General features: G+C 51.7%; 1 protein-coding gene across 1 annotated transcript; it reads left to right on the plus strand.

The window, feature by feature from the left end:
* Positions 1 to 309: 309 nt before the first annotated feature.
* Positions 310 to 23,081, plus strand: MMP14 (matrix metallopeptidase 14). Its single transcript, XM_068999458.1, has 9 exons — positions 310 to 516; positions 2,991 to 3,113; positions 5,209 to 5,519; positions 8,090 to 8,251; positions 9,578 to 9,720; positions 11,482 to 11,620; positions 19,694 to 19,844; positions 21,656 to 21,768; positions 22,729 to 23,081. The coding sequence occupies exons 1-9, from the start codon at positions 341 to 343 to the stop codon at positions 23,079 to 23,081; spliced, it is 1,671 nt and encodes a 556-aa protein (XP_068855559.1). The 5' UTR covers positions 310 to 340.
* The last annotated feature ends 938 nt before the right edge of the window (positions 23,082 to 24,019 follow it).

Below are 24,019 nucleotides of genomic sequence, written 5' to 3' on the forward strand. Positions count from 1 at the left end.
AAAATGCGGAAAAAATCCTGAAAAAGACCCCCAAAAATGTGAAAAAAAATCCTGAAAAAAAAACCCAAAAATGCGAATAAAAATCCCTAAAAAATGCAAAAAAATCCCGAAAAAGAGCCCCAAAAATGTGAAAAAAAATCAAAAAAAAACCCCCAAAAATGCGAATAAAAAACCAGAAGGAAAACCCAAAAAATGCAAAAATAAAAACCCCAAAAATGCAAAAAAATCCCCAAAAAACTGTAAAAAACCCTTAAAAATTCCCTAAAAAATCGTAAAAAAAATCCCCGAAAATCCCCTAAAAATCCCCAAAAATCCCCAAAAATCCCCAAAAAGCCCCAAAATGCCCCAAAGTGCCCCTGGCCCGCAGGCGTGGCTGCAGCAGTACGGGTACCTCCCCCCCGGGGACCTGCGGGCGCGGCCCCGAGCGGCCCCGGCCTCGCTGGCGGCGGCCTTGGCGGCCATGCAGAGCTTCTACGGCCTCCGCGTCACCGGCACGGCCGACGCCGACACCATCCGGTGAGGGGGAGGGGCTGCGGGGGGTCTGGGGGCACTGGGAGCCGCTTTGGGGTCACTGGGAGCCGGTTTGGGGACAATGGGAGCCATTTTGGGTCACTGGGAGCCATTTTGGGGCAGTGGGAGCCATTTTGGGGTCAGTGGGAGCCATTTTGGGTCACTGGGAGCCATTTTGGGTCACTGGGAGCCATTTTGGGGTCAATGGGAGCCATTTTGGGTCACTGGGAGCCATTTTGGGGTCAGTGGGAGCCATTTTGGGGTCAGTGGGAGCCATTTTGGGTCACTGGGAGCCATTTTGGGTCAGTGGGAGCCATTTTGGGGTCAGTGGGAGCCATTTTGGGTCACTGGGAGCCATTTTGGGGTCAATGGGAGCCATTTTGGGTCACTGGGAGCCATTTTGGGTCAGTGGGAGCCATTTTGGGGTCACTGGGAGCCATTTTGGGGTCAGTGGGAGCCATTTTGGGTCAATGGGAGCCATTTTGGGGTCAGTGGGAGCCATTTTGGGGTCAGTGGGAGCCATTTTGGGTCAGTGGGAGCCATTTTGGGTCAATGAAAGCCATTTTGGGTCACTGGGAGCCATTTTGGGTCAATGGGAGCCGTTTTGGGTCACTGGGAGCCATTTTGGGGTCACTGGGAGCCATTTTGGGGTCAATGGGGGCCATTTTGGGTCAGTGGGAGCCATTTTGGGTCAGTGGGAGCCATTTTGGGGTCAGTGGGAGCCATTTTGGGTCAGTGGGAGCCATTTTGGGGTCAATGGGAGCCATTTTGGGGTCAGTGGGAGCCATTTTGGTTCACTGGGAGCCATTTTGGGTCAATGGGAGCCATTTTCGGGTCAATGGGAGCCATTTTGGGGTCACTGGGAGCCATTTTGGGTCAGTGGGAGCCATTTTGGGGTCACTGGGAGCCATTTTGGGGTCAGTGGGAGCCATTTTGGGTCAGTGGGAGCCATTTTGGGGTCAGTGGGAGCCATTTTGGGGTCACTGGGAGCCATTTTGGGGTCAGTGGGAGCCGTTTTGGGTCACTGGGAGCCATTTTGGGGTCAGTGGGAGCCATTTTGGGGTCAATGGGAGCCATTTTGGGTCAATGGGAGCCATTTTGGGTCAATGGGAGCCATTTTCGGGTCAATGGGAGCCATTTTGGGGTCACTGGGAGCCATTTTGGGTCAGTGGGAGCCATTTTGGGGTCACTGGGAGCCATTTTGGGGTCAGTGGGAGCCATTTTGGGTCAGTGGGAGCCATTTTGGGGTCAGTGGGAGCCATTTTGGGGTCACTGGGAGCCATTTTGGGGTCACTGGGAGCCATTTTGGGGTCAGTGGGAGCCGTTTTGGGTCACTGGGAGCCATTTTGGGGTCAGTGGGAGCCATTTTGGGGTCAATGGGAGCCATTTTGGGTCAATGGGAGCCATTTTGGGTCAGTGGGAGCCATTTTGGGGTCACTGGGAGCCATTTTGGGTCAGTGGGAGCCATTTTGGGTCAATGGGAGCCATTTTGGGTCAGTGGGAGCCATTTTGGGGTCAGTGGGAGCCATTTTGGGGTCAATGGGAGCCATTTTGGGTCACTGGGAGCCATTTTGGGGTCAATGGGAGCCATTTTGGGTCACTGGGAGCCATTTTGGGGTCAGTGGGAGCCATTTTGGGTCAGTGGGAGCCATTTTGGGGTCAGTGGGAGCCATTTTGGGTCAGTGGGAGCCATTTTGGGGTCAATGGGAGCCATTTTGGGGTCACTGGGAGCCATTTTGGGGTCAGTGGGAGCCATTTTGGGTCAGTGGGAGCCATTTTGGGTCACTGGGAGCCATTTTGGGGTCACTGGGAGCCATTTTGGGGTCAATGGGAGCCATTTTGGGTCACTGGGAGCCATTTTGGGTCAGTGGGAGCCATTTTGGGTCAGTGGGAGCCATTTTGGGGTCACTGGGAGCCATTTTGGGGTCAATTTTGGGGTTTTTGGGGCGTTTCTGGAGGGTTCCAAAAGGTTAAAAAACGTCCACGAGGGAGAGGTAAGAGGGAAGGAAAGGATTTGGGGTTACTGGTTTATACTGGGATGGACTGGGATGAACTGGGATGAACTGGGAGGGCACTGGGAGGGGACTGGGATGGACTGGGATGAACTGGGATGAACTGGGATGAACTGGGATGAACTGGGATGGACTGGGATGAACTGGGATGGACTGGGATGGACTGGGATGAACTGGGATGGACTGGGATGGACTGGGATGAACTGGGAGGGCACTGGGAGGGGACTGGGATGGACTGGGATGAACTCGGCTGAACTGGGCTGAACTGGGCTGAACTGGGAAGGGATTCCGGGCTCTTCGGAGGGCACCGGCCACACCGGGACAGCGCCGTGCCTTACTGGTTTCTACTGGGACCTTACTGGTTTGTACTGGTTTGGCCCGGGGGATGGCTCTGGGCTGTACTGGGCTGCACTGGGCTGTACTGGGACGAACTGGGCTGAACTGGGAGTGACTGGGAGCCCCCCCCAGGGCCATGCGCCGCCCCAGGTGCGGGGTCCCCGACAAGTTCGGGGCGCAGGTGAAGGCCCAGGTGAGGCGGCGCCGCTTCGCCCTGCAAGGACTGCGCTGGGAGCAGGCCGAGATCACCTTCAGGTGGAACTGGGAGCACTGGGAGGCACTGGGAGGGGACTGGGAGGGATTGGGAGGGATTGGGAGGGACTGGGAGGGACTGGGAGGGACTGGGAGGGACTGGGAGGCACTGGGAGGGACTGGGAGGGGATTGGGGGGGACTGGGGGGGGATTGGGGGGGATTGGGAGGGATTGGGAGGGAACTGGTTTGGACTGGGTTATACTGGGAGGGACTGGGAGGGGATTGGGAGGGACTGGGAGGGGATTTAGGGTTACTGGTTTATACTGGGGGGGGACTGGGAGGGACTGGGAGGGGACTGGAGGGGACTGGGAGGGGACTGGGAGGGGACTGGGAGGGACTGGGAGGGACTGGGAGGGGATTGGGAGGGACTGGGAGGGGATTTGGGGTTACTGGTTTATACTGGGAGGGAACTGGGAGGGGAGTGGGAGGGACTGGGAGGGACTGGGACAAACTGGGAGGGAACTGGGGTTACCTGGGATGAACTGGACAACCTTGGTGACCCCCTTGGGATGACTTTGGACCACTTGGGTGACCCCTTGGTGACCACCATGGGTGACTTTGGACCCCTTGGCTGACCCCCATGGTTGCCCACCTTGCCTGACCACCTCAGCTGACCCCCTTGGCTGACTTTGGACCACCATGGGTGACTTTGGACCACCATGGGTGACCACCTTGGCTGACTTGGGACCACTTGGGTGACCCCTTAGATGACCACCTTGGGTGACCGTCTTGGTGACCACCATGGGTGACTTTGGACCACCTTGGGTGACCCCTTGGGTGACCACCATGGCTGACTTTGGACCCCCTTGGCTGACTTTGGACCACCATGGCTGACTTTGGACCACCATGGCTGACTTTGGACCACTTGGGATGACTTTGGACCACCATGGCTGACTTTGGACCCCCTTGGCTGACCCCCATGGTTGCCCACCTTGCCTGACCACCTCAGCTGACCACCATGGCTGACTTTGGCCCCTGTTGGGTGACTTTGGACCACCATGGGTGACCCCTTGGCTGACCACCATGGCTGACTTTGGACCACCTTGGGCTGACTTTGGACCCCCTTGGCTGACTTTGGACCACTTGGGTGACCACCATGGCTGACTTTGGACCACCTTGGGCTGACTTTGGACCACCGTGGGTAACTTTGGACCACCTTGGGTGACTTTGGACCACCATGGCTGACTTTGGACCACCATGGCTGACTTTGGACCCCCTTGGGTGACTTTGGACCACCATGGGTGACTTTGGACCCCCTTGGCTGACCCCTTGGCTGACCCCCATGGTTGCCCACCTTGCCTGACCACCTCAGCTGACCCCCTTGGGATGACTTTGGACCACCATGGCTGACTTTGGACCACCTTGGGCTGACTTTGGACCCCCTTGGGTGACTTTGGACCACCATGGGTGACTTTGGACCACCATGGCTGACTTTGGACCCCCTTGGGTGACTTTGGACCACCTTGGGCTGACTTTGGACCACCTTGGGCTGACTTTGGACCACCATGGGTGACTTTGGACCACCATGGCTGACTTTGGACCACCATGGCTGACTTTGGACCACCTTGGGTGACTTTGGACCGCTTGGGTGACCCCTTGGCTGACCACCATGGCTGACTTTGGACCACCTTGGGTGACCACCATGGCTGACTTTGGACCACCTTGGGTGACCACCATGGCTGACTTTGGACCACCTTGGGCTGACTTTGGACCCCCTTGGCTGACTTTGGACCACTTGGGTGACCACCATGGCTGACTTTGGACCCCCTTGGGCTGACTTTGGACCACCATGGCTGACTTTGGACCACCATGGCTGACTTTGGACCACCTTGGCTGACTTTGGACCACTTGGGTGACCACCTTGGGCTGACTTTGGACCCCCTTGGGTGACTTTGGACCACCATGGCTGACTTTGGACCGCTTGGGTGACCCCTTGGGTGACCACCATGGGTGACTTTGGACCACATGCCTGACCCCCATGGCTGCCCCCTTACCCGCCCCCCACACTTGCCCACCTTTCCTAACCCCCCACCCCCGCCCCCGCCGTTGCCCGCCTTGACTCACCCCCTCCCCCCCCACCCCTCCCCCCCCCACCAGCATCCAGAACTACACCCCCAAGGTGGGCGAGGCGGCCACCGCGGCCGCCATCCGCCGAGCCTTCGCCGTGTGGGCGGCGGCCGCGCCCGCCCTGCGCTTCCGCGAGGTCCCGTACGGCGCCATCCGCGCCGGCGCCGCGCCCCAGGCCGACATCATGGTGCTCTTCGCCGAGGGTTTCCACGGCGACGCCACGCCCTTCGACGGCCAGGGCGGCTTCCTGGCCCACGCCTACTTCCCCGGGCCCCACATCGGCGGCGACACCCACTTCGACGGCGCCGAGCCCTGGACCCACCGCAGCGACGACCTCAGCGGTGAGCCTGCCGGGACCTGGCTGAGGGAGGGGGGGGGGGAGGTTGGAGCTGCCAGGAGCTGGGTGTGGTGATTGGGATTGGGGTTGGAGCTGCCAGGACCTGGATGGGCTGATTGGGATTGGGGTTGGAGCTGCCAGGACCCAACTGAAGTCATGGAGTTTGGGGTTGGAGCTGCCAGGACCTGGGTGGGGTGATTGGGATTGGGGTTGGAGCTGCCAGGACCTGGGTGTGGTGATTGGGATTGGGGTTGGAGCTGCCAGGACCTGGATGGGCTGATTGGGATTGGGGTTGGAGCTGCCAGGACCCAACTGAAGTCATGGAGTTTGGGGTTGGAGCTGCCAGGACCTGGGTGTGGTGATTGGGATTGGGGTTGGAGCTGCCAGGACCCAACTGAAGTCATGGAGTTTGGGGTTGGAGCTGCCAGGACCTGGGTGGGGTGATTGGGATTGGGGTTGGAGCTGCCAGGACCTGGGTATGGTCACAAAGTTGGGGTTGGAGCTGCCAGGACCCAACTGAAGTCATGGAGTTTGGGGCTGGAGCTGCCAGGACCCAACTGAAGTCATGGAGTTTGGGGCTGGAGCTGCCAGGACCTGGATGGGGTGATTGGGATTGGGGTTGGAGCTGCCAGGACCTGGATGGGGTGATTGGGATTGGGGTTGGAGCTGCCAGGACCTGGGTGTGGTGATTGGGATTGGGGTTGGAGCTGCCAGGACCCAACTGAAGTCATGGAGTTTGGGGCTGGAGCTGCCAGGACCTGGGTATGGCCATAAAGTTGGGGTTGGAGCTGCCAGGACCTGGGTATGGTCCTTGGGATTGAGTTTGGAGCTGCCAGGAGCTGATTTTGGTCATAAAGTTGGGGTTGGAGCTGCCAGGACCCAACTGAAGTCATGGAGTTTGGGGTTGGAGCTGCCAGGACCTGGATGGGCTGATTGGGATTGGGGTTGGAGCTGCCAGGACCCAACTGAAGTCATGGAGTTTGGGGTTGGAGCTGCCAGGACCTGGATGGGCTGATTGGGATTGGGGTTGGAGCTGCCAGGACCCAACTGAAGTCATGGAGTTTGGGGTTGGAGCTGCCAGGACCTGGATGGGCTGATTGGGATTGGGGTTGGAGCTGCCAGGACCCAACTGAAGTCATGGAGTTTGGGGTTTGGAGCTGCCAGGACCTGGGTGTGGTGATTGGGATTGGGGTTGGAGCTGCCAGGACCTGGGTGTGGTGATTGGGATTGGGGTTGGAGCTGCCAGGACCTGGCTGAAGTCATGGAGTTTGGGGCTGGAGCTGCCAGGAGCTGGGTATGGCCATAAAGTTGGGGTTGGAGCTGCCAGGACCTGATTTGGGTCATAAAGTTGGGGTTTGGAGCTGCCAGGACCTGGATGGGGTCATTGGGATTAGTTTCAGCTGCCAGGACCTGGGTATGGTCCTTGGGATTGAGTTTGGAGCTGCCAGGAGCTGATTTTGGTCATAAAGTTGGGGTTGGAGCTGCCAGGACCCAACTGAAGTCATGGAGTTTGGGGTTGGAGCTGCCAGGACCTGGTTGGGGTGATTGGGATTGGGGTTGGAGCTGCCAGGACCTGGCTGAAGTCATGGAGTATGGGGTTTGGAGCTGCCAGGACCTGGATGGGGTGATTGGGATTGAGTTTGGAGCTGCCAGGACCTGATGTGGGTCATAAAGTTGGGGTTGGAGCTGCCAGGACCCGGCTGAAGCCATGGAGTTTGGGGTTGGAGCTGCCAGGACCTGGCTGGGGTCATTGGGATTGGCTTTGGAGCTGCCAGGACCTGGCCGGGGTCGTTGGAGAGATTTATGAGCTTCCAGGACCTGATTCTGGTCAGAAAGTTGGGTTTGGACCTTCCAGGACCTGTTTGGGGTTGTGCAGTTGGGTTTCGACCTTCCGGGACCCAACTGAGGGACTTGGACATCTTCCATTGACCCAGCGGTGACCTTCCATGACCCAGCCTTGACCTTGGGGCTCTTCCATTGACCTTCCAGGACCTTGAGGTGCTTCCATTGACCTCGAGGCTCTTCCGTTGACCTTCCATGACCTTGGGGCTCTTCCATTGACCTTCCACGCCCTCCAAGGGTCTCCATTGACCTTCCATGACCTCGAGGCTCTTCCATTGCCCTTCCACGCCCTCCAAGGGTCTCCATTGACCTTCCATGACCTTGGGGCTCTTCCATTGACCTTCCATGACCTTGGGGGCTCTTCCATTGCCCTTCCACGCCCTCCAAGGGTCTCCATTGACCTTCCATGACCTTGGGGCTCTTCCATTGACCTTCCATGACCTCCAAGGGTCTCCATTGACCTTCCATGACCTCCCCTGACCTCCAAGGGTCTCCATTGACTTCCCATGACCTTGGGGCTCTTCCATTGCCCTTCCACGCCCTCCAAGGGTCTCCATTGACCTTCCATGACCTCGAGGCTCTTCCATTGCCCTTCCACGCCCTCCAAGGGTCTCCATTGACCTTCCATGACCTTGGGGCTCTTCCATTGCCCTTCCATGACCTTGGGGGCTCTTCCATTGCCCTTCCACGCCCTCCAAGGGTCTCCGCCGCCCCTCCCCCCTCCCCCCGCAGGCAACGACCTCTTCCTGGTGGCCGTTCACGAGCTGGGCCACGCCCTGGGCCTGGAACATTCCAGCGACCCCTCGGCCATCATGGCGCCCTTCTACCAATGGATGGACACCGAGGCCTTCGAGCTGCCCGACGACGACCGGCGCGGCATCCAGCAGCTCTACGGTGACCGTGACCCTGCCAGGACCCAAACCCGGGGGGGCCACGCCCAAAAATCGCCGCCGGTTTCGGCGAAATCGGGGTGAAATTGGCCCAAAATCGCTCCGAAATTGGCGCCGAACGGCCCCGAAATGGCCCCGAAAGTGGCCCCAAATTGGCTCAAATTCCCTCTGAAAATGGACCCAAAATTGCCTCAAAATCACCCCAAAATCACCCCAAAATTTGGTTCAATTTCCCCCAAATTTAACCCAAAATTGGCCCAAATTCCCCTCTGAGCTTCCCCCCAAAATTGTCCCGAAATTGGCTCAAAATCGCCCCAAAATTGCTCAAAATCACCCCAAAATTTGGTTCAATTCCCCCCAAATTTAACCCAAAATTCCCCCAAATCTCCCAAATTCCGCCCCAAAATCGGGTCCAATTCCACCCCAAATCCCCCCAAATCCCCCAAACTCCCCCGAAAATCCCCCCAAATTCCCCCCAATCCCCCCCAAATTCCCCCCAAAATCCCCCGAAATTCCCCCCAAATTCCCCAAATTCCCCCCAAATCCCCCCAAATTCTCCCTAAATTCCCCCGAATACCCCCCAAAATTCCCAAAATTCCCCCAATATTCCCCCCAAATCCCCCCAAATTCCTCAAAATCACCCAAATTCCCCCCAAATCCCCCCCAACCCCCCCAAATTCTCCCCAAATTGCCCCAAATCCCCCCAAGTCATCCCCAAATCCCCCCACATTCCCCCAAATTCCCCCCCAAATTCCCAAAATCCCCCCAAATTCCTCCAAATTCCCCCAAATCCCCCCAACTCCCCCAAATTCCCCCAAATCCCCCCAAAGTCCCCCCAAATTCCCAAAATTCCCGCCAAATTCTCCCCAAATCCCCCCAAAATCTTCCCAAATCCCCACAAAATCCCCCAAATTCCCCCCAAAATCCTCCCAAATCCCCCCAAGTCCTCCCCAAATCCCCCCAAATCCCCCCCAAATTCCCAAAATTCCCCCCAAATCCCCCCAAATTCCTCAAAATCACCCAAATCCCCCCAATTTACCCCCAAATTCCCCCCAAATCCTCCCCAAATCCCCCAAATCCCCCCAAAATCCCCCCAATTTCCACCCAAATCCCCCCAAATTCCCCCCAAATCCCCCCAAATTCCCCCCAAATCCTCCCAAATCCCCCCAAGTCCTCCCCAAATCCCCCCAAATCCCCCCAAATTCCCCCCAAATCCCCCCAAGTCCTCCCCAAATCCCCCCAAATCCCCCCCAAATTCCCCCAACCCCCCCCAAATCCCCCCAATTTATCCCCGATTCCTGACGGATTTTTGGGATTTTCCCCCCCCCAGGCTCCAGCTCGGGCCCCACCCGCCCCTCCCCCACCCCCCGGACCCCGCCCCTCCCCCCCCCGGGCCCCCCCTACGGCCCCCGGATCTGCGACGGCGGCTTCGACACCGTGGCCATGCTCCGGGGGGAGATGTTCGTCTTCAAGGTGCGGCATTCCGGGGAATTTCGGGAATTTCGGGGATTTCGGGGATTTTTTGGGAATTTTCGGGAATTTTTTGGGAATTTTTTGGGAATTTTTTCGATTTTTTTTCGCTTTTTTTTTGCTTTTTTCTTCGATTTTTTTTTTTTTGGACCTTCCAGGACCTTTTGGGACAGCTTGGAGGGGGGAAGTGAAGGATTTGGAGTTATGGGGAATTTTAGGGAATTTTTGGGAATTTTAGGGAATTTTTGGGGAATTTTTGGGGAATTTTTTCGATTTTTTTTTGCTTTTTTCTTGCTTTTTTCTTCGATTTTTTTTTTTTTTTTTACCTTCCAGGACCCAAAATGAGCCCAAAAAGGGAGTGGGGGAGGGGAAAAACCCCAAAATGGGCCCAAAATGGGGGCGGGGAACACAAAAAACCCCCCCCAAACCCCGAAATGAGCCCAAAACGGGGCCGGGGAACCCCAGAAACCCCAAAAAAATTCCCCATTTTTCCCCAATTTCCCGCCATTTTCCCCCATTTCCCCCATTTCCCCCATTTTTCCCCATTTTCCCATTTTTCCCCATTTCCCCCCATTATTTCCCCCATTTTCCCCTGTTTTTTCCCCATTTTCCCCCCATTTTTTCCACGTTTTTTCCCCATTTTTCCCCCATTTTTCCCCATTTTGGCCCCATTTTTTTCTCCATATTTTTTCCCCATTTTTCCCCCATTATTTCCCATTTTAGCCCCGGTTTTTTCCCCATTTTTTCACCATTTTGGCCCCGGTTTTTTCTCCATTTTGTCCCCGTTTTTTCCCATTTTTTCACCATTTTAGCCCCATTTTTTTCTCAATTTTTTCCCGTCTTTTCCCTGTTTTTCCCCATTTTTTCCCCATTTTCCCCCATTTTTCCCCCCATTCCCCCCAATTTCCCCCCATTTTTCCCCAATTTCCTCCCATTTTCCCCCATTTTCCCCATTTCCCCCCAATTTTCTCCATTTTTCCCCATTTCCCCCCATTTTTCCCCATTTCTCCCCCATTTCCCCCTCATTTTTCCCCATTTCCCCATTTCTCCCCCATTTTCCCCCCATTTCCCCCCCAATTTCCCCCCATTTTTCCCCATTTTCCCATTTTTCCCCATTTCCCCCCATTATTTCCCCCATTTTCCCCTGTTTTTTCCCCATTTTTCCCCCCATTTTTTCCCCATTTTTCCCCCATTATTTCCCATTTTAGCCCCGGTTTTTTCCCCATTTTTTCACCATTTTGGCCCCGTTTTTTTCTCCATTTTGTCCCCGTTTTTCCCCATTTTCCCCCATTTCCCCCCATTTTTTCCCCATTTTCTCCCCATTTCTCCCCCCATTTTTCCCCCCATTTTTTCCCCATTTTCCCCATTTTTTCCCCATTTTCCCCCATTTCTCCCCCATTTTCCCCCATTTCTCCCCCATTTTTCCCCATTTCTCCCCCGTTTTTTTTCCCCATTTTCCCACCTTTTCCCCCCATTTCCCCATTTCTTTCCCCCATTTCCCCCCATTTTTTCCCATTTCCCCCGGGATTTTTGCCCGTTTTCCCGGGAATTCACCCCAAATTTCCCCCCTTCCAGGAGCGCTGGTTCTGGCGGCTGCGGGGGGCGCGGCTGATGCCCGGGTACCCCCATTTCCCCCATTTTTCCCCCCATTTTTCCCCATTTTCCCCCATTTTTTTTCCATTTTTTCCCCATTTTCCCCCACCGATTTTCTCCGGGATTTTTGCCCGTTTTCCCGGGAATTCACCCCAAATTTCCCCCCGCCAGGAGCGCTGGTTCTGGCGGCTGCGGGGGGCGCGGCTGATGCCCGGGTACCCCCTCCCCATCGGGCACTTCTGGGCCGGGCTCCCCGCGGGCATCGACGCCGCCTACGAGAGGAGCGACGGCAAATTCGTCTTCTTCAAAGGTGGGCGGGGGTTTTGGGGGGTTTTGGGGAGTTTTTGGGGATTTTTGGGGATTTTTGGGGGTTTTTATTGGGATTTTTAGGGGATTTTTTGGGGTTTTTTTAGGATTTTTTGGGGATTTTTTGGGGGTTTTTATTGGGGTTTATTGGGGATTTTTTGGGAATTTTTGGGGATTTTTATTGGGGTTTATTGGGGATTTTTGGGGATTTTTTTGGGATTTTTGGGGGTTTTTGGGGTTTTATTGGGGATTTTTTGGGATTTTTTGGGGATTTTTTGGGGATTTTTTGGGGGTTTTTATTGGGGTTTATTGGGGATTTTCGGGGATTTTCGGGGATTTTTGGGGGTTTTTGGGGATTTTTTGGGGATTTTTATTGGGGTTTATTGGGGATTTTTTGGGGATTTTTTGGGGGTTTTTATTGGGGTTTATTGGGGATTTTCGGGGATTTTGGGGGGTTTTTGGGGGTTTTTGGGGATTTTTTGGGGATTTTTATTGGGGTTTATTGGGGATTTTTGGGGATTTTTTGGGGGAGTTTTTGGGGATTTTTGGGGATTTTTGGGGGTTTTTATTGGGATTTTTAGGGGATTTTTTGGGGTTTTTTTAGGATTTTTTGGGGATTTTTTTGGGGTTTTTATTGGGGATTTTTGGGGATTTTTGGGGGGTTTTGGGGGGTTTGGGGGGGTTTGGGGGGTTTGGGAATTTTTGGGGATTTTTTGGGATTTTTTGGGGATTTTTGGGGGATTTTTTGGGATTTTTTGGGGATTTTTATTGGGGTTTATTGGGGATTTTTGGGGATTTTTGGGGGTTTTTGGGGATTTTTTGGGGAATTTTTGGGGATTTTTATTGGGGTTTATTGGGGATTTTTGGGTTTTTTTTGGGATTTTTGGGGGTTTTTGGGGTTTTATTGGGGATTTTTTGGGATTTTTTGGGGATTTTTTGGGGATTTTTTGGGGGTTTTTATTGGGGTTTATTGGGGATTTTCGGGGATTTTTGGGGGTTTTTGGGGAATTTTTGGGGATTTTTATTGGGGTTTATTGGGGATTTTTGGGGATTTTTTTGGGATTTTTGGGGGTTTTTGGGGTTTTATTGGGGATTTTTTGGGATTTTTTGGGGATTTTTTGGGGATTTTTTGGGGGTTTTTATTGGGGTTTATTGGGGATTTTCGGGGATTTTTGGGGGTTTTTGGGGGTTTTTGGGGATTTTTTGGGGATTTTTATTGGGGTTTATTGGGGATTTTTGGGGATTTTTTGGGGGAGTTTTTGGGGATTTTTGGGGATTTTTGGGGGTTTTTATTGGGATTTTTAGGGGATTTTTTGGGGTTTTTTTAGGATTTTTTGGGGATTTTTTGGGGGTTTTTATTGGGGATTTTTGGGGATTTTTGGGGATTTTTGGGGATTTTTTGGGGAATTTTTGGGGATTTTTATTGGGGTTTATTGGGGATTTTTGGGGATTTTTGGGGGTTTTTGGGGATTTTTTGGGGAATTTTTGGGGATTTTTATTGGGGTTTATTGGGGATTTTTGGGGATTTTTTTGGGATTTTTGGGGGTTTTTGGGGTTTTATTGGGGATTTTTTGGGATTTTTTTGGGATTTTTTGGGGATTTTTTGGGGGTTTTTATTGGGGTTTATTGGGGATTTTCGGGGATTTTTGGGGGTTTTTGGGGATTTTTTGGGGAATTTTTGGGGATTTTTATTGGGGTTTATTGGGGATTTTTGGGGATTTTTTTGGGATTTTTGGGGGTTTTTGGGGTTTTATTGGGGATTTTTTGGGATTTTTTGGGGATTTTTTGGGGATTTTTTGGGGGTTTTTATTGGGGTTTATTGGGGATTTTCGGGGATTTTTGGGGGTTTTTGGGGGTTTTTGGGGATTTTTTGGGGATTTTTATTGGGGTTTATTGGGGATTTTTGGGGATTTTTTGGGGGAGTTTTTGGGGATTTTTGGGGATTTTTGGGGGTTTTTATTGGGATTTTTAGGGGATTTTTTGGGGTTTTTTTAGGATTTTTTGGGGATTTTTTGGGGGTTTTTATTGGGGATTTTTGGGGATTTTTGGGGGGTTTTGGGGGGTTTGGGGGGGTTTGGGGGGTTTGGGAATTTTTGGGGATTTTTTGGGATTTTTTGGGGATTTTTGGGGGATTTTTTGGGATTTTTTGGGGATTTTTATTGGGGTTTATTGGGGATTTTTGGGGATTTTTGGGGGTTTTTGGGGATTTTTTGGGGAATTTTTGGGGATTTTTATTGGGGTTTATTGGGGATTTTTGGGTTTTTTTTGGGATTTTTGGGGGTTTTTGGGGTTTTATTGGGGATTTTTTGGGATTTTTTGGGGATTTTTTGGGGATTTTTTGGGGGTTTTTATTGGGGTTTATTGGGGATTTTCGGGGATTTTTGGGGGTTTTTGGGGAATTTTTGGGGATTTTTATTGGGGTTTATTGGGGATTTTTGGGGATTTTTTTGGGATTTTTGGGGGTTTTTGGGGTTTTATTGGGGATTTTTTGGGATTTTTTGGGGATTTTTTGGGGATTTTTTGGGGGTTTTTATTGGGGTTTATTGGGGATTTTCGGGGATTTTTGGGGGTTTTTGGGGGTTTTTGGGGATTTTTTGGGGATTTTTATTGGGGTTTATTGGGGATTTTTGGGGATTTTTGGGGGAGTTTTTGGGGATTTTTGGGGATTTTTGGGGGTTTTTATTGGGATTTTTAGGGGATTTTTTGGGGTTTTTTTAGGATTTTTTGGGGATTTTTTGGGGGTTTTTATTGGGGATTTTTGGGGATTTTTGGGGATTTTTGGGGATTTTTTGGGGAATTTTTGGGGATTTTTATTGGGGTTTATTGGGGATTTTTGGGGATTTTTGGGGGTTTTTGGGGATTTTTTGGGGAATTTTTGGGGATTTTTATTGGGGTTTATTGGGGATTTTTGGGGATTTTTTTGGGATTTTTGGGGGTTTTTGGGGTTTTATTGGGGATTTTTTGGGATTTTTTTGGGATTTTTTGGGGATTTTTTGGGGGTTTTTATTGGGGTTTATTGGGGATTTTCGGGGATTTTTGGGGGTTTTTGGGGATTTTTTGGGGATTTTTATTGGGGTTTATTGGGGATTTTTGGGGATTTTTTGGGGGAGTTTTTGGGGATTTTTGGGGATTTTTGGGGGTTTTTATTGGGATTTTTAGGGGATTTTTTGGGGTTTTTTTAGGATTTTTTGGGGATTTTTTGGGGGTTTTTATTGGGGATTTTTGGGGATTTTTGGGGGGTTTTGGGGGGTTTGGGGGGGTTTGGGGGGTTTGGGAATTTTTGGGGATTTTTTGGGATTTTTTGGGGATTTTTGGGGGATTTTTTGGGATTTTTTGGGGATTTTTATTGGGGTTTATTGGGGATTTTTGGGGATTTTTGGGGGTTTTTGGGGATTTTTTGGGGAATTTTTGGGGATTTTTATTGGGGTTTATTGGGGATTTTTGGGGATTTTTTTGGGATTTTTGGGGGTTTTTTGGGGTTTTATTGGGGATTTTTTGGGATTTTTTGGGGATTTTTTGGGGATTTTTTGGGGGTTTTTATTGGGGTTTATTGGGGATTTTCGGGGATTTTTGGGGGTTTTTGGGGAATTTTTGGGGATTTTTATTGGGGTTTATTGGGGATTTTTGGGGATTTTTTTGGGATTTTTGGGGGTTTTTGGGGTTTTATTGGGGATTTTTTGGGATTTTTTGGGGATTTTTTGGGGATTTTTTGGGGGTTTTTATTGGGGTTTATTGGGGATTTTCGGGGATTTTTGGGGGTTTTTGGGGGTTTTTGGGGATTTTTTGGGGATTTTTATTGGGGTTTATTGGGGATTTTTGGGGATTTTTTGGGGGAGTTTTTGGGGATTTTTGGGGATTTTTGGGGGTTTTTATTGGGATTTTTAGGGGATTTTTTGGGGTTTTTTTAGGATTTTTTGGGGATTTTTTGGGGGTTTTTATTGGGGATTTTTGGGGATTTTTGGGGGGTTTTGGGGGGTTTGGGGGGGTTTGGGGGGTTTGGGAATTTTTGGGGATTTTTTTGGGATTTTTTGGGGATTTTTGGGGGATTTTTTGGGATTTTTTGGGGATTTTTATTGGGGTTTATTGGGGATTTTTGGGGATTTTTGGGGGTTTTTGGGGATTTTTTGGGGAATTTTTGGGGATTTTTATTGGGGTTTATTGGGGATTTTTGGGGATTTTTTTGGGATTTTTGGGGGTTTTTGGGGTTTTATTGGGGATTTTTTGGGATTTTTTGGGGATTTTTTGGGGATTTTTTGGGGGTTTTTATTGGGGTTTATTGGGGATTTTCGGGGATTTTTGGGGGTTTTTGGGGATTTTTTGGGGATTTTTATTGGGGTTTATTGGGGATTTTTGGGGATTTTTTGGGGGAGTTTTTGGGGATTTTTGGGGATTTTTGGGGGTTTTTATTGGGATTTTTAGGGGATTTTTTGGGGTTTTTTTAGGATTTTTTGGGGATTTTTTTGGGGTTTTTATTGGGGATTTTTGGGGATTTTTGGGGGGTTTTGGGGGGTTTGGGGGGTTTTGGGGGGTTTTGGGGATTTTTTGGGGATTTTTGGGGGATTTTTGGGGGGTTTAGGGGGTTTTGGGATTTTTTGGGGATTTTTTTGGGGATTTTTTGGGGATTTTTGGGGATTTTTGGGGATTTTTTGGGGATTTATTGGGAGGGTTTGGGGGTTTTTATTGGGGTTTATTGGGGATTTTTGGGGGATTTTTTGGGGATTTTTAGGGGATTTTTGGGATTTTTTGGGGGTTTTTAGGGATTTTCGGGTATTTTGGGGATTTTTTGGGGGTTTTTGGGGATTTTTTGGGGATTTTTAGGGGATTTTTGGGGATTTTTGAGGGATTTTGGGGATTTTTTGGGGATTTTTGGGGCTTTTTATTGGGGTTTATTGGGGATTTTAGGGGATTTTTGGGGGATTTTTGGGGGGGTTTATGGGGGGTTTTTGGGGATTTTTTGGGATTTTTTGGGGGTTTTTATTGGGGTTTATTGGGGATTTTCAGGGATTTTTGGGGGTTTTGGGGGATTTAATGGATTTTCGGGGTTTGTGGGAGGTTTTTGGGGGATTTTTGGGGATTTTTGTGGGTTTTTATTGGGATTTTTGGGGATTTCGGGGGATTTTTGGGATTTTATTGGGGGTTTTGGGGATTTTTGGGGATTTTTAGGGGATTTTTGGGATTTTTGGGGGGTTTTTGGGGGATTTTTTGGGGGATTTTTTGGGGATTTATTGGGAGGGTTTGGGGGTTATTATTGGGGTTTATTGGGGATTTTCGGGGATTTTTGGGGATTTTTTGGGGGTTTTGGGGGTTTTGGGGGATTTTTTGGGGGGTTTGGGGGGGTTTTGGGGGATTTTTGGGGGGTTTTTGGGGATTTTCGGGGATTTTTGGGGGATTTTTTGGGATTTTGGGGGGATTTTTTTGGGGTTTATTGGGATTTTATTGGGATTTTATTGGGGTTTAATTGATTTGATTGGGTTTTTATTGGGGTTTTATTGGGGTTTATTGGGATTTAATTGGGGTTTATTGGTTTTTTTTGGGTTTTTATTGGGATTTTATTGAGACTTTTTTGGATTTTATTGGGGTTTTATTGGGGTTTTTTGGGTTTTTATCGGGGTTTATTGGGATTTATTGGGATTTATTGGGATTTTATTGGGATTTATTGGGATTTATTGGGAGTTTATTGGGATTTATTGGGATTTTATTGGGATTTAATTGATTTAATTGGGATTTATTGGGATTTAATTGGGATTTAATTGATTTTATTGGGATTTTATTGGGGTTTTATTGGGATTTAGTGGGATTTAATTGATTTAATTGGGATTTAATTGATTTATTGGGATTTATTGGGATTTATTGGGATTTCATTGGGATTTATTGGGATTCAATTGGGATTTATTGGGATTTAATTGGGATTTAATTGATTTTATTGGGATTTATTGGGATTTTATTGGGATTTATTGGGATTTATTGGGATTTAATTGGGATCGATTGGGATTTAATTGGGCTTTATATGATTTTATTGGGATTTATTGGGATTTAATGAATTTTTGGGGGATTTTGGGCTGATTTGGGGTGAATTTTTGGGCTGATTTCGGGTCAATTTTGGGCTGATTTTGGGTGAATTTTTGGGCTGATTTTGGGCTGATTTGGGTCAATTTCAGGGTGATTTTTTGGGTGATTTTGGGTCAATTTTGAGCTGATTTGGGGTCAATTTCGGGGCGATTTTTTTGGCAGTTTCAGGTCGATTTTGGGCTGATTTTGGGTCAATTTTGAGGCAATTTTTTGGGTGATTTTGGGGCGATTTTGGGCTGAATTGGGGTGAATTCGGGGTGAATTTTGGGGCTGATTCGGGGTCAATTTTGGGACGATTTTTTGGGCGATTTTGGGCTGATTTTGGGTCAATTTCAGGGTGAATTTTTGGGCTGATTTTGGGTCAAATTTGGGGCAATTTTTTGGGTGATTTTGGGGCAATTTTGGGCTGAATTGGGGTGAATTTGGGGTGCATTTTTGGGCTGAGTTTGGGTGAATTTTGGGGTGATTTTTTGGGCGATTTCAGGTCAATTTCGGGCTGATTTTGGGTCAATTTCAGGGTGAATTTTTGGGTGATTTCGGGGCGATTTTTGGGCTGATTTAGGGTGAATTCCGGGGCGATTTTTTGGGCGATTTTGGGCTGATTTGGGTCAATTTCAGGGTGATTTTTTGGGTGATTTTGGGTCAATTTTGAGCTGATTTGGGGTCAATTTCGGGGCGATTTTTTGGGCGATTTTGGGCTGATTTGGGGTCAATTTCAGGGTGAATTTTTTGGTGATTTCGGGGCGGTTTTGGGCTGATTTTGGGTCAATTTCACGGTGAATTTTTGGGTGATTTCAGGTCGATTTTGGGTGATTTTGGGCTGAATTGGGGTGAATTTGGGGTGCATTCTTGGGCTGAGTTTGGGTGAATTTTGGGGTGATTTTTTGGATGATTTCAGGTCGATTTTGGGCTGATTTGGGGTGAATTTCAGGGTGAATTTTTGGGTGATTTCGGGGCGATTTTGGGCTGATTTTGGGTCAATTTCAGGGTGAATTTTTGGGTGATTTCGGGGTGATTTTGGGCTGATTTTGGGTCAATTTCAGGGTGAATTTTTGGGTGATTTCGGGGCAATTTTGGGCTGATTTGGGGTCAATTTCAGGGTGAATTTTTGGGTGATTTCGGGGCAATTTTGGGCTGATTTGGGGTCAATTCCGGGGCGATTTTTTGGGTGATTTTGGGCTGATTTGGGGTCAATTTCAGGGTGAATTTTTGGGTGATTTCGGGGCGATTTTGGGCTGATTTGGGGTCAATTTCAGGGTGAATTTTTTGGTGATTTCGGGGCGATTTTGGGCTGATTTTGGGTCAATTTCAGGGTGAATTTTTGGGTGATTTCGGGGCGATTTTGGGCGATTTTGGGCTGAATTGGGGTGAATTTGGGGTGCATTTTTGGGCTGAGTTTGGGTGAATTTTGGGGTGATTTTTTGGATGATTTCAGGTCGATTTTGGGCTGATTTGGGGTGAATTTCAGGGTGAATTTTTGGGTGATTTCGGGGCGATTTTGGGCTGATTTGGGGTGAATTTCAGGGTGAATTTTTTGGTGATTTCGGGGCGATTTTGGGCTGATTTTGGGTCAATTTCAGGGTGAATTTTTGGGGATTTCGGGGCAATTTTGGGCTGATTTGGGGTCAATTTCAGGGTGAATTTTTGGGTGATTTCGGGGCAATTTTGGGCTGATTTGAGGTGAATTCCGGGGCGATTTTTTTGGGCGATTTTGGGTCAATTTCGGGCTGATTTCAGGGTGAATTTTTGGGTGATTTCGGGGCGATTTTGGGCTGATTTGGGGTCCATTTCAGGGTGAATTTTTGGGCGATTTCGGGGTGATTTTGGGTCAATTTCGGGCTGATTTCAGGGTGAATTTTCGGGTGATTTCAGGTCGATTTTGGGCGATTTTTGGGCTGATTTCGGGCTGAACTTCAGGGCGTTTCCGGCTGCTTTTTTTTTTTTCCGCCGACGCCCCTTCCATGGGGGTTTTTTTTGACCGATTCCGGCTGGTTTTGCCCCATTCCAGGCTCCCGGCACTGGGTGTTCGACGAGGGGGTCCTGGCCCCCGGCTACCCCCGGCCCCTGGCCGAGCTGGGCCGCGGCGTCCCCAAGGACCGGCTGGACGCGGCGCTGCTCTGGCTGCCCAGCGGCCACACCTACCTCTTCCGGGGGGACAAGTGCGTCTTTAGGGACCTTCCAGGACCTGCCCGGACCTGCCGGGACCTTGGGGGATTTCTCGGGAATTTTCGGAGCTTTTTTTTTTATCGCACCTTCCAGGACCTTTCGGGAACTTGCTATGCACCTTCCGGGACCTCTCGGGACTTCCTCAGCTTCTTCTGGCACCTTTCGGCACCTTCTCTGAACCTTCCAGGACCTTCCTGGGCTCTTTCGGGACCTTTGGGGATTTTTCGGGATTTTTCTGGGAGCTTTCAGGAGCTTTTTTTTCCCGCCACTTTCGGGGCTTTTTAATGCACCTTCCAGGACCTGTCTGGACTTTGACGAGACCTTTCAGGACCTTCCGGGACCTGCCAGGACTTTGGGGAATTTTCTGGAGTTTCTGGGACTTCTTTTTCCCCAGAGTCTCGCTCCTTTTTAGGCACCTTCCAGGACCTCTCTGGCGCCTCCTTGGGCTCTTCCGGGATCTTCCAGGACCTTTCAGGACCTTTCGGGAATTTCTGGGAGCTTTTTTCCGGGACTTTTGGGGGGGTTGGGGGGGGGGGGTGGGGGCTTTCTATGCACCTTCCAGGACCTGCCTGGACTTTCTTGGGACCTTTCAGGATCTTTTAGGAACTTCTGGGGTTTTTTTAGGCGTCTTCCAGGACCCTTGGGGACTCAGGGGCTTCTCTTGCCTCTTTTGGGCTCTTTGGGGACTTCTGGGCACCTTCCAGGACCTTTCTGGGAGCTCTTTTAGCCCTTCTAGGACCTTCCGTCCCCCCCAGCACCCCCAAAATCCCCCAAATCCTCCCCAAAATCCACCCAAAATCCCCCAATTCCCCCTCAACCCCCCCAAGTCCACCCCAAATGTGCCCAAAATCCCCCAAATCCACCCCAAAATCCACCCAAATCCTCCCCAAACATCCTAAAATCCCCCCAAATCCCCCCAAATCCCCCAAATCCCCCAAAATCCACCCAAAATCCCCCAATTCCCCCAATTCCCCCTCAACCCCCCCAAATGTGCCCAAAATCCCCCAAATCCCCCAAAATCCCTCCAAATCCACCCCAAATCCTCCAAAATCCCCCCAAATCTTTCCCAAATCCCCCCAAAATCCCCCCAAATCCCGCCTAAATCCCTCCAAATCCACCCAAAATCCTCCAAAATCCCCCAAATCCCCCAAAATGCTCCAAAATCCCCCAAATCTCCGCACAAATACTCCAAAATCCCCCCAAAATCCTCCAAAATCTGCCCAAATCCCCCTAAATCCCCCCAAAATCGCTCAAATCCCCCAAAATCCCCAAAATCCCCTTAAATCCCTAAAAATCCACCCAAAATCCCCCCAAATCCTCCAAAATCCCCCCAAAATCCACCCAAATCCCCCCGAAGTCCCTCAAATCCCCCCAAATCCCCCTAATTCACCCCAAATCCCCCCAAAATCCCCCAAATCCCCTCAAAATCCCCCAAAATCCCTCCAAATTCACCCAAAATCCTCCCAAATCCCCCTAAATTCCCCCAAAATCCTCCAAAATCCCCCCAAATCTTCCCCAAATCCCCCCAAAATCCCCCCAAATCCCCCTAAATCCCTCCAAATCCACCCAAAATCCTCCAAAATCCCCCCAAATCCCCCAAAATGCTCCAAAATCCCCCAAATCTCCCCACAAATACTCCAAAATCCCCCCAAAATGCCCCCAAATACCCCTAAATCCCCCCCAAATCCCCCTAAATCCCTCCAAATCCACCCAAAATCCTCCAAAATTTCCCTAAATTCCCCCAAAATGCTCCAAAATCACCTTAAATCCCCCCAAATCCCCCCAAAATCCCCTCCCCCCCCAGGTATTACCGCTTCAACGAGGCCCTGGGGGCCGTGGACCCCGAGTACCCCAAGAGCATCGAGGTCTGGGGGGTCCCCCCGGGCCCCCGCGGCGCCTTCATGGGCCCCGACGACGGTGAGAGACCCCAAAAACCCCAAATCCACCCCAAAACGCCCCAAAACGCCCCAAAATCCCGGCGGGAATCGGCCCAAATTCGGGCGTTCGAAAGGACGGGAAAGGGTTGGGTCCTCCCGGCCAGCAGGGGGCGCTGTTGCGGGGTTGGGAGAAGGGGCGGGGTTGGTTTGGGGCCACGCCCATCACTGCCGCGGTCGCTGCCAGTTGTTCCCAGTACGGACCAGTAAGGCCGCAACGACCTCCCAGTGCCCTCCCAGTACATCCCAGTCCATCCCAGTCCCCTCCCAGTTCCTCCCAGTCCATCCCAGTTCCCTCCCAGTCCATCCCAGTCCATCCCAATCCCCTCCCAGTTCCTCCCAGTCCATCCCAATCCCCTCCCAGTTCCTCCCAGTCCATCCCAGTCCCCTCCCAGTTCCTCCCAGTCCATCCCAGTTCCCTCCCAGTTCCCTCCCAGTCCATCCCAGTCCATCCCAGTTCATCCCAGTCCCTCCCAGTTCCTCCCAGTCCATCCCAGTTCCTCCCAGTGCCTCCCAGTTCCCTCCCAATGAGGCCCAAAGTGCATCCCAGTAAGAACCAGTAGCTCCCAGTTCAGCCCAGTAATGCCTAAAGACCATCCCAGTCCTTCCCAGTAACCCCAGACCCCAAACCACCCCAAACCAGTCCGAACCAGTCCAAACCAGTATCACCCAATCCCCTCCCAGTCCCTCGCAGTCCCCTCCCAGTCCCTCCCAGTGCCCTCCCAGTAACCCCAGACTCCAAACCAGTAACCTCAGACGCCAAACCAGCCCAAACCAGTATAAACCAGTAACCCCCAATCCTGTCCCAGTTTCTCCCAGTGCCCTCCCACTCCCTCCCAGTGCCCCCCCAGCAACCCCAAACCCCAAACCAGTAACCCCCGACCCCGAAACAGCCCAAACCAGTCGAAACCAGTACAAACCAGTACCCCCGCCCCCCCCACAGCCTACACCTACTTCTACCGCTCCCACCTTTACTGGAAGTTCGACAACGCCGCCCTGCGGGTGCTGCCGGGATACCCCAAATCCGCGCTCCGCGATTGGCTGCACTGCCCGGACGGGGCGGGGCCGGCCCCGCCCACCTCCGCCACGCCCGGAAGCGACGCCGACGGCGACGAGGGCGACGTCATCGTGATCGCGGTGGGGGCGGGGCCCGGGGCGGTGGCGGCGCCGCTGGCGCTGCTGGGCGTGGCCGCGGCCGCCGTGGGCGTGGCCGCCCTGTGCCGGCGCGGGGGGAGGGGAGGCCACGCCCACCGGCACCTGCGCAGGTGCCAGCGCTCGCTGCTGCCCCGCGTGTAGCCAGGCCCGGCGGCGGGACACGCCCACCGAGGATGGACACGCCCCATGGATATGGACACACCCCCCAAGTGACGTGGACACGCCCTCCGAGGATGGACACGCCCCACGGATATGGACACGCCCCCCAAGTGACGTGGACACGCCCTCCGAGGATGGACACGCCCCATGGATATGGACACGCCCCCCAAGTGATGTGGACACGCCCCCTTGAGTGACCCGGACAAGCCCCCATGGATATGGACACGCCCCCCTGACATGGACAAACCCCCTCAAGATGGACACGCCCCCCTAAGTAACGTGGACACGCCCCCTGAAGATGGACACGCCCCACAGATACGGACACGCCCCACGGATATGGACACGCCCCCCATGTGACGTGGACACGCCCCCTTGAGTGACCCGGACAAGCCCCCATGGATGCGGACTCACCCCACGGATATGGACACGCCCCCTGAAGATGGACACACCCCACGGATGTGGACACGCCCCCCATGTGACGTGGACACGCCCCCTGAAGATGGACACGCCCCCTGAAGATGGACACGCCCCCTGAAGATGGACACGCCCCCTTGAGTGACCCGGACAAGCCCCATGAGTATGGCCATGCCCCCTGACGTGGACACGCCCCCCGCGGATGGACACGCCCCACAGATATGGACACGCCCCCCCAAATGACGTGGACACGCCCCCCAAGGATGGACACGCCCCACGGATTTGGACACGCCCTCCAAGTGACGTGGACACGCCCCCTGATTATGGACACGCCCCCTTGAGTGACCCGGACAAGCCCCCATGGATACGGACACGCCCCTGTTATGGACACGCCCCTTTCCGACCACGCCCCTTTCCTGACCAAGCCCATTTTATGGACACACCCCTTTCTGCAGACACGCCCCTTTTATGGACACGCCCCATTTCCATGGGCACGCCCCTTTCCT

Source organism: Aphelocoma coerulescens, unplaced genomic scaffold (assembly GCF_041296385.1).
Source record: "Aphelocoma coerulescens isolate FSJ_1873_10779 unplaced genomic scaffold, UR_Acoe_1.0 HiC_scaffold_392, whole genome shotgun sequence".
NCBI classification, from domain to species: Eukaryota; Metazoa; Chordata; class Aves; order Passeriformes; family Corvidae; genus Aphelocoma; species Aphelocoma coerulescens.

Coding starts and splice junctions, on each gene's coding strand:
- MMP14 (XM_068999458.1), top strand. CDS start 341: ATGCCCCAAAGTGCCCCTGGCCCGCAGGCGTGGCTGCAGCAGTACGGG. Junction 517..2,990: donor GCCGACGCCGACACCATCCG/GTGAGGGGGAGG, acceptor AGCCCCCCCCAG/GGCCATGCGCCGCCCCAGGT. Junction 11,621..19,693: donor CAAATTCGTCTTCTTCAAAG/GTGGGCGGGGGT, acceptor GCCCCATTCCAG/GCTCCCGGCACTGGGTGTTC.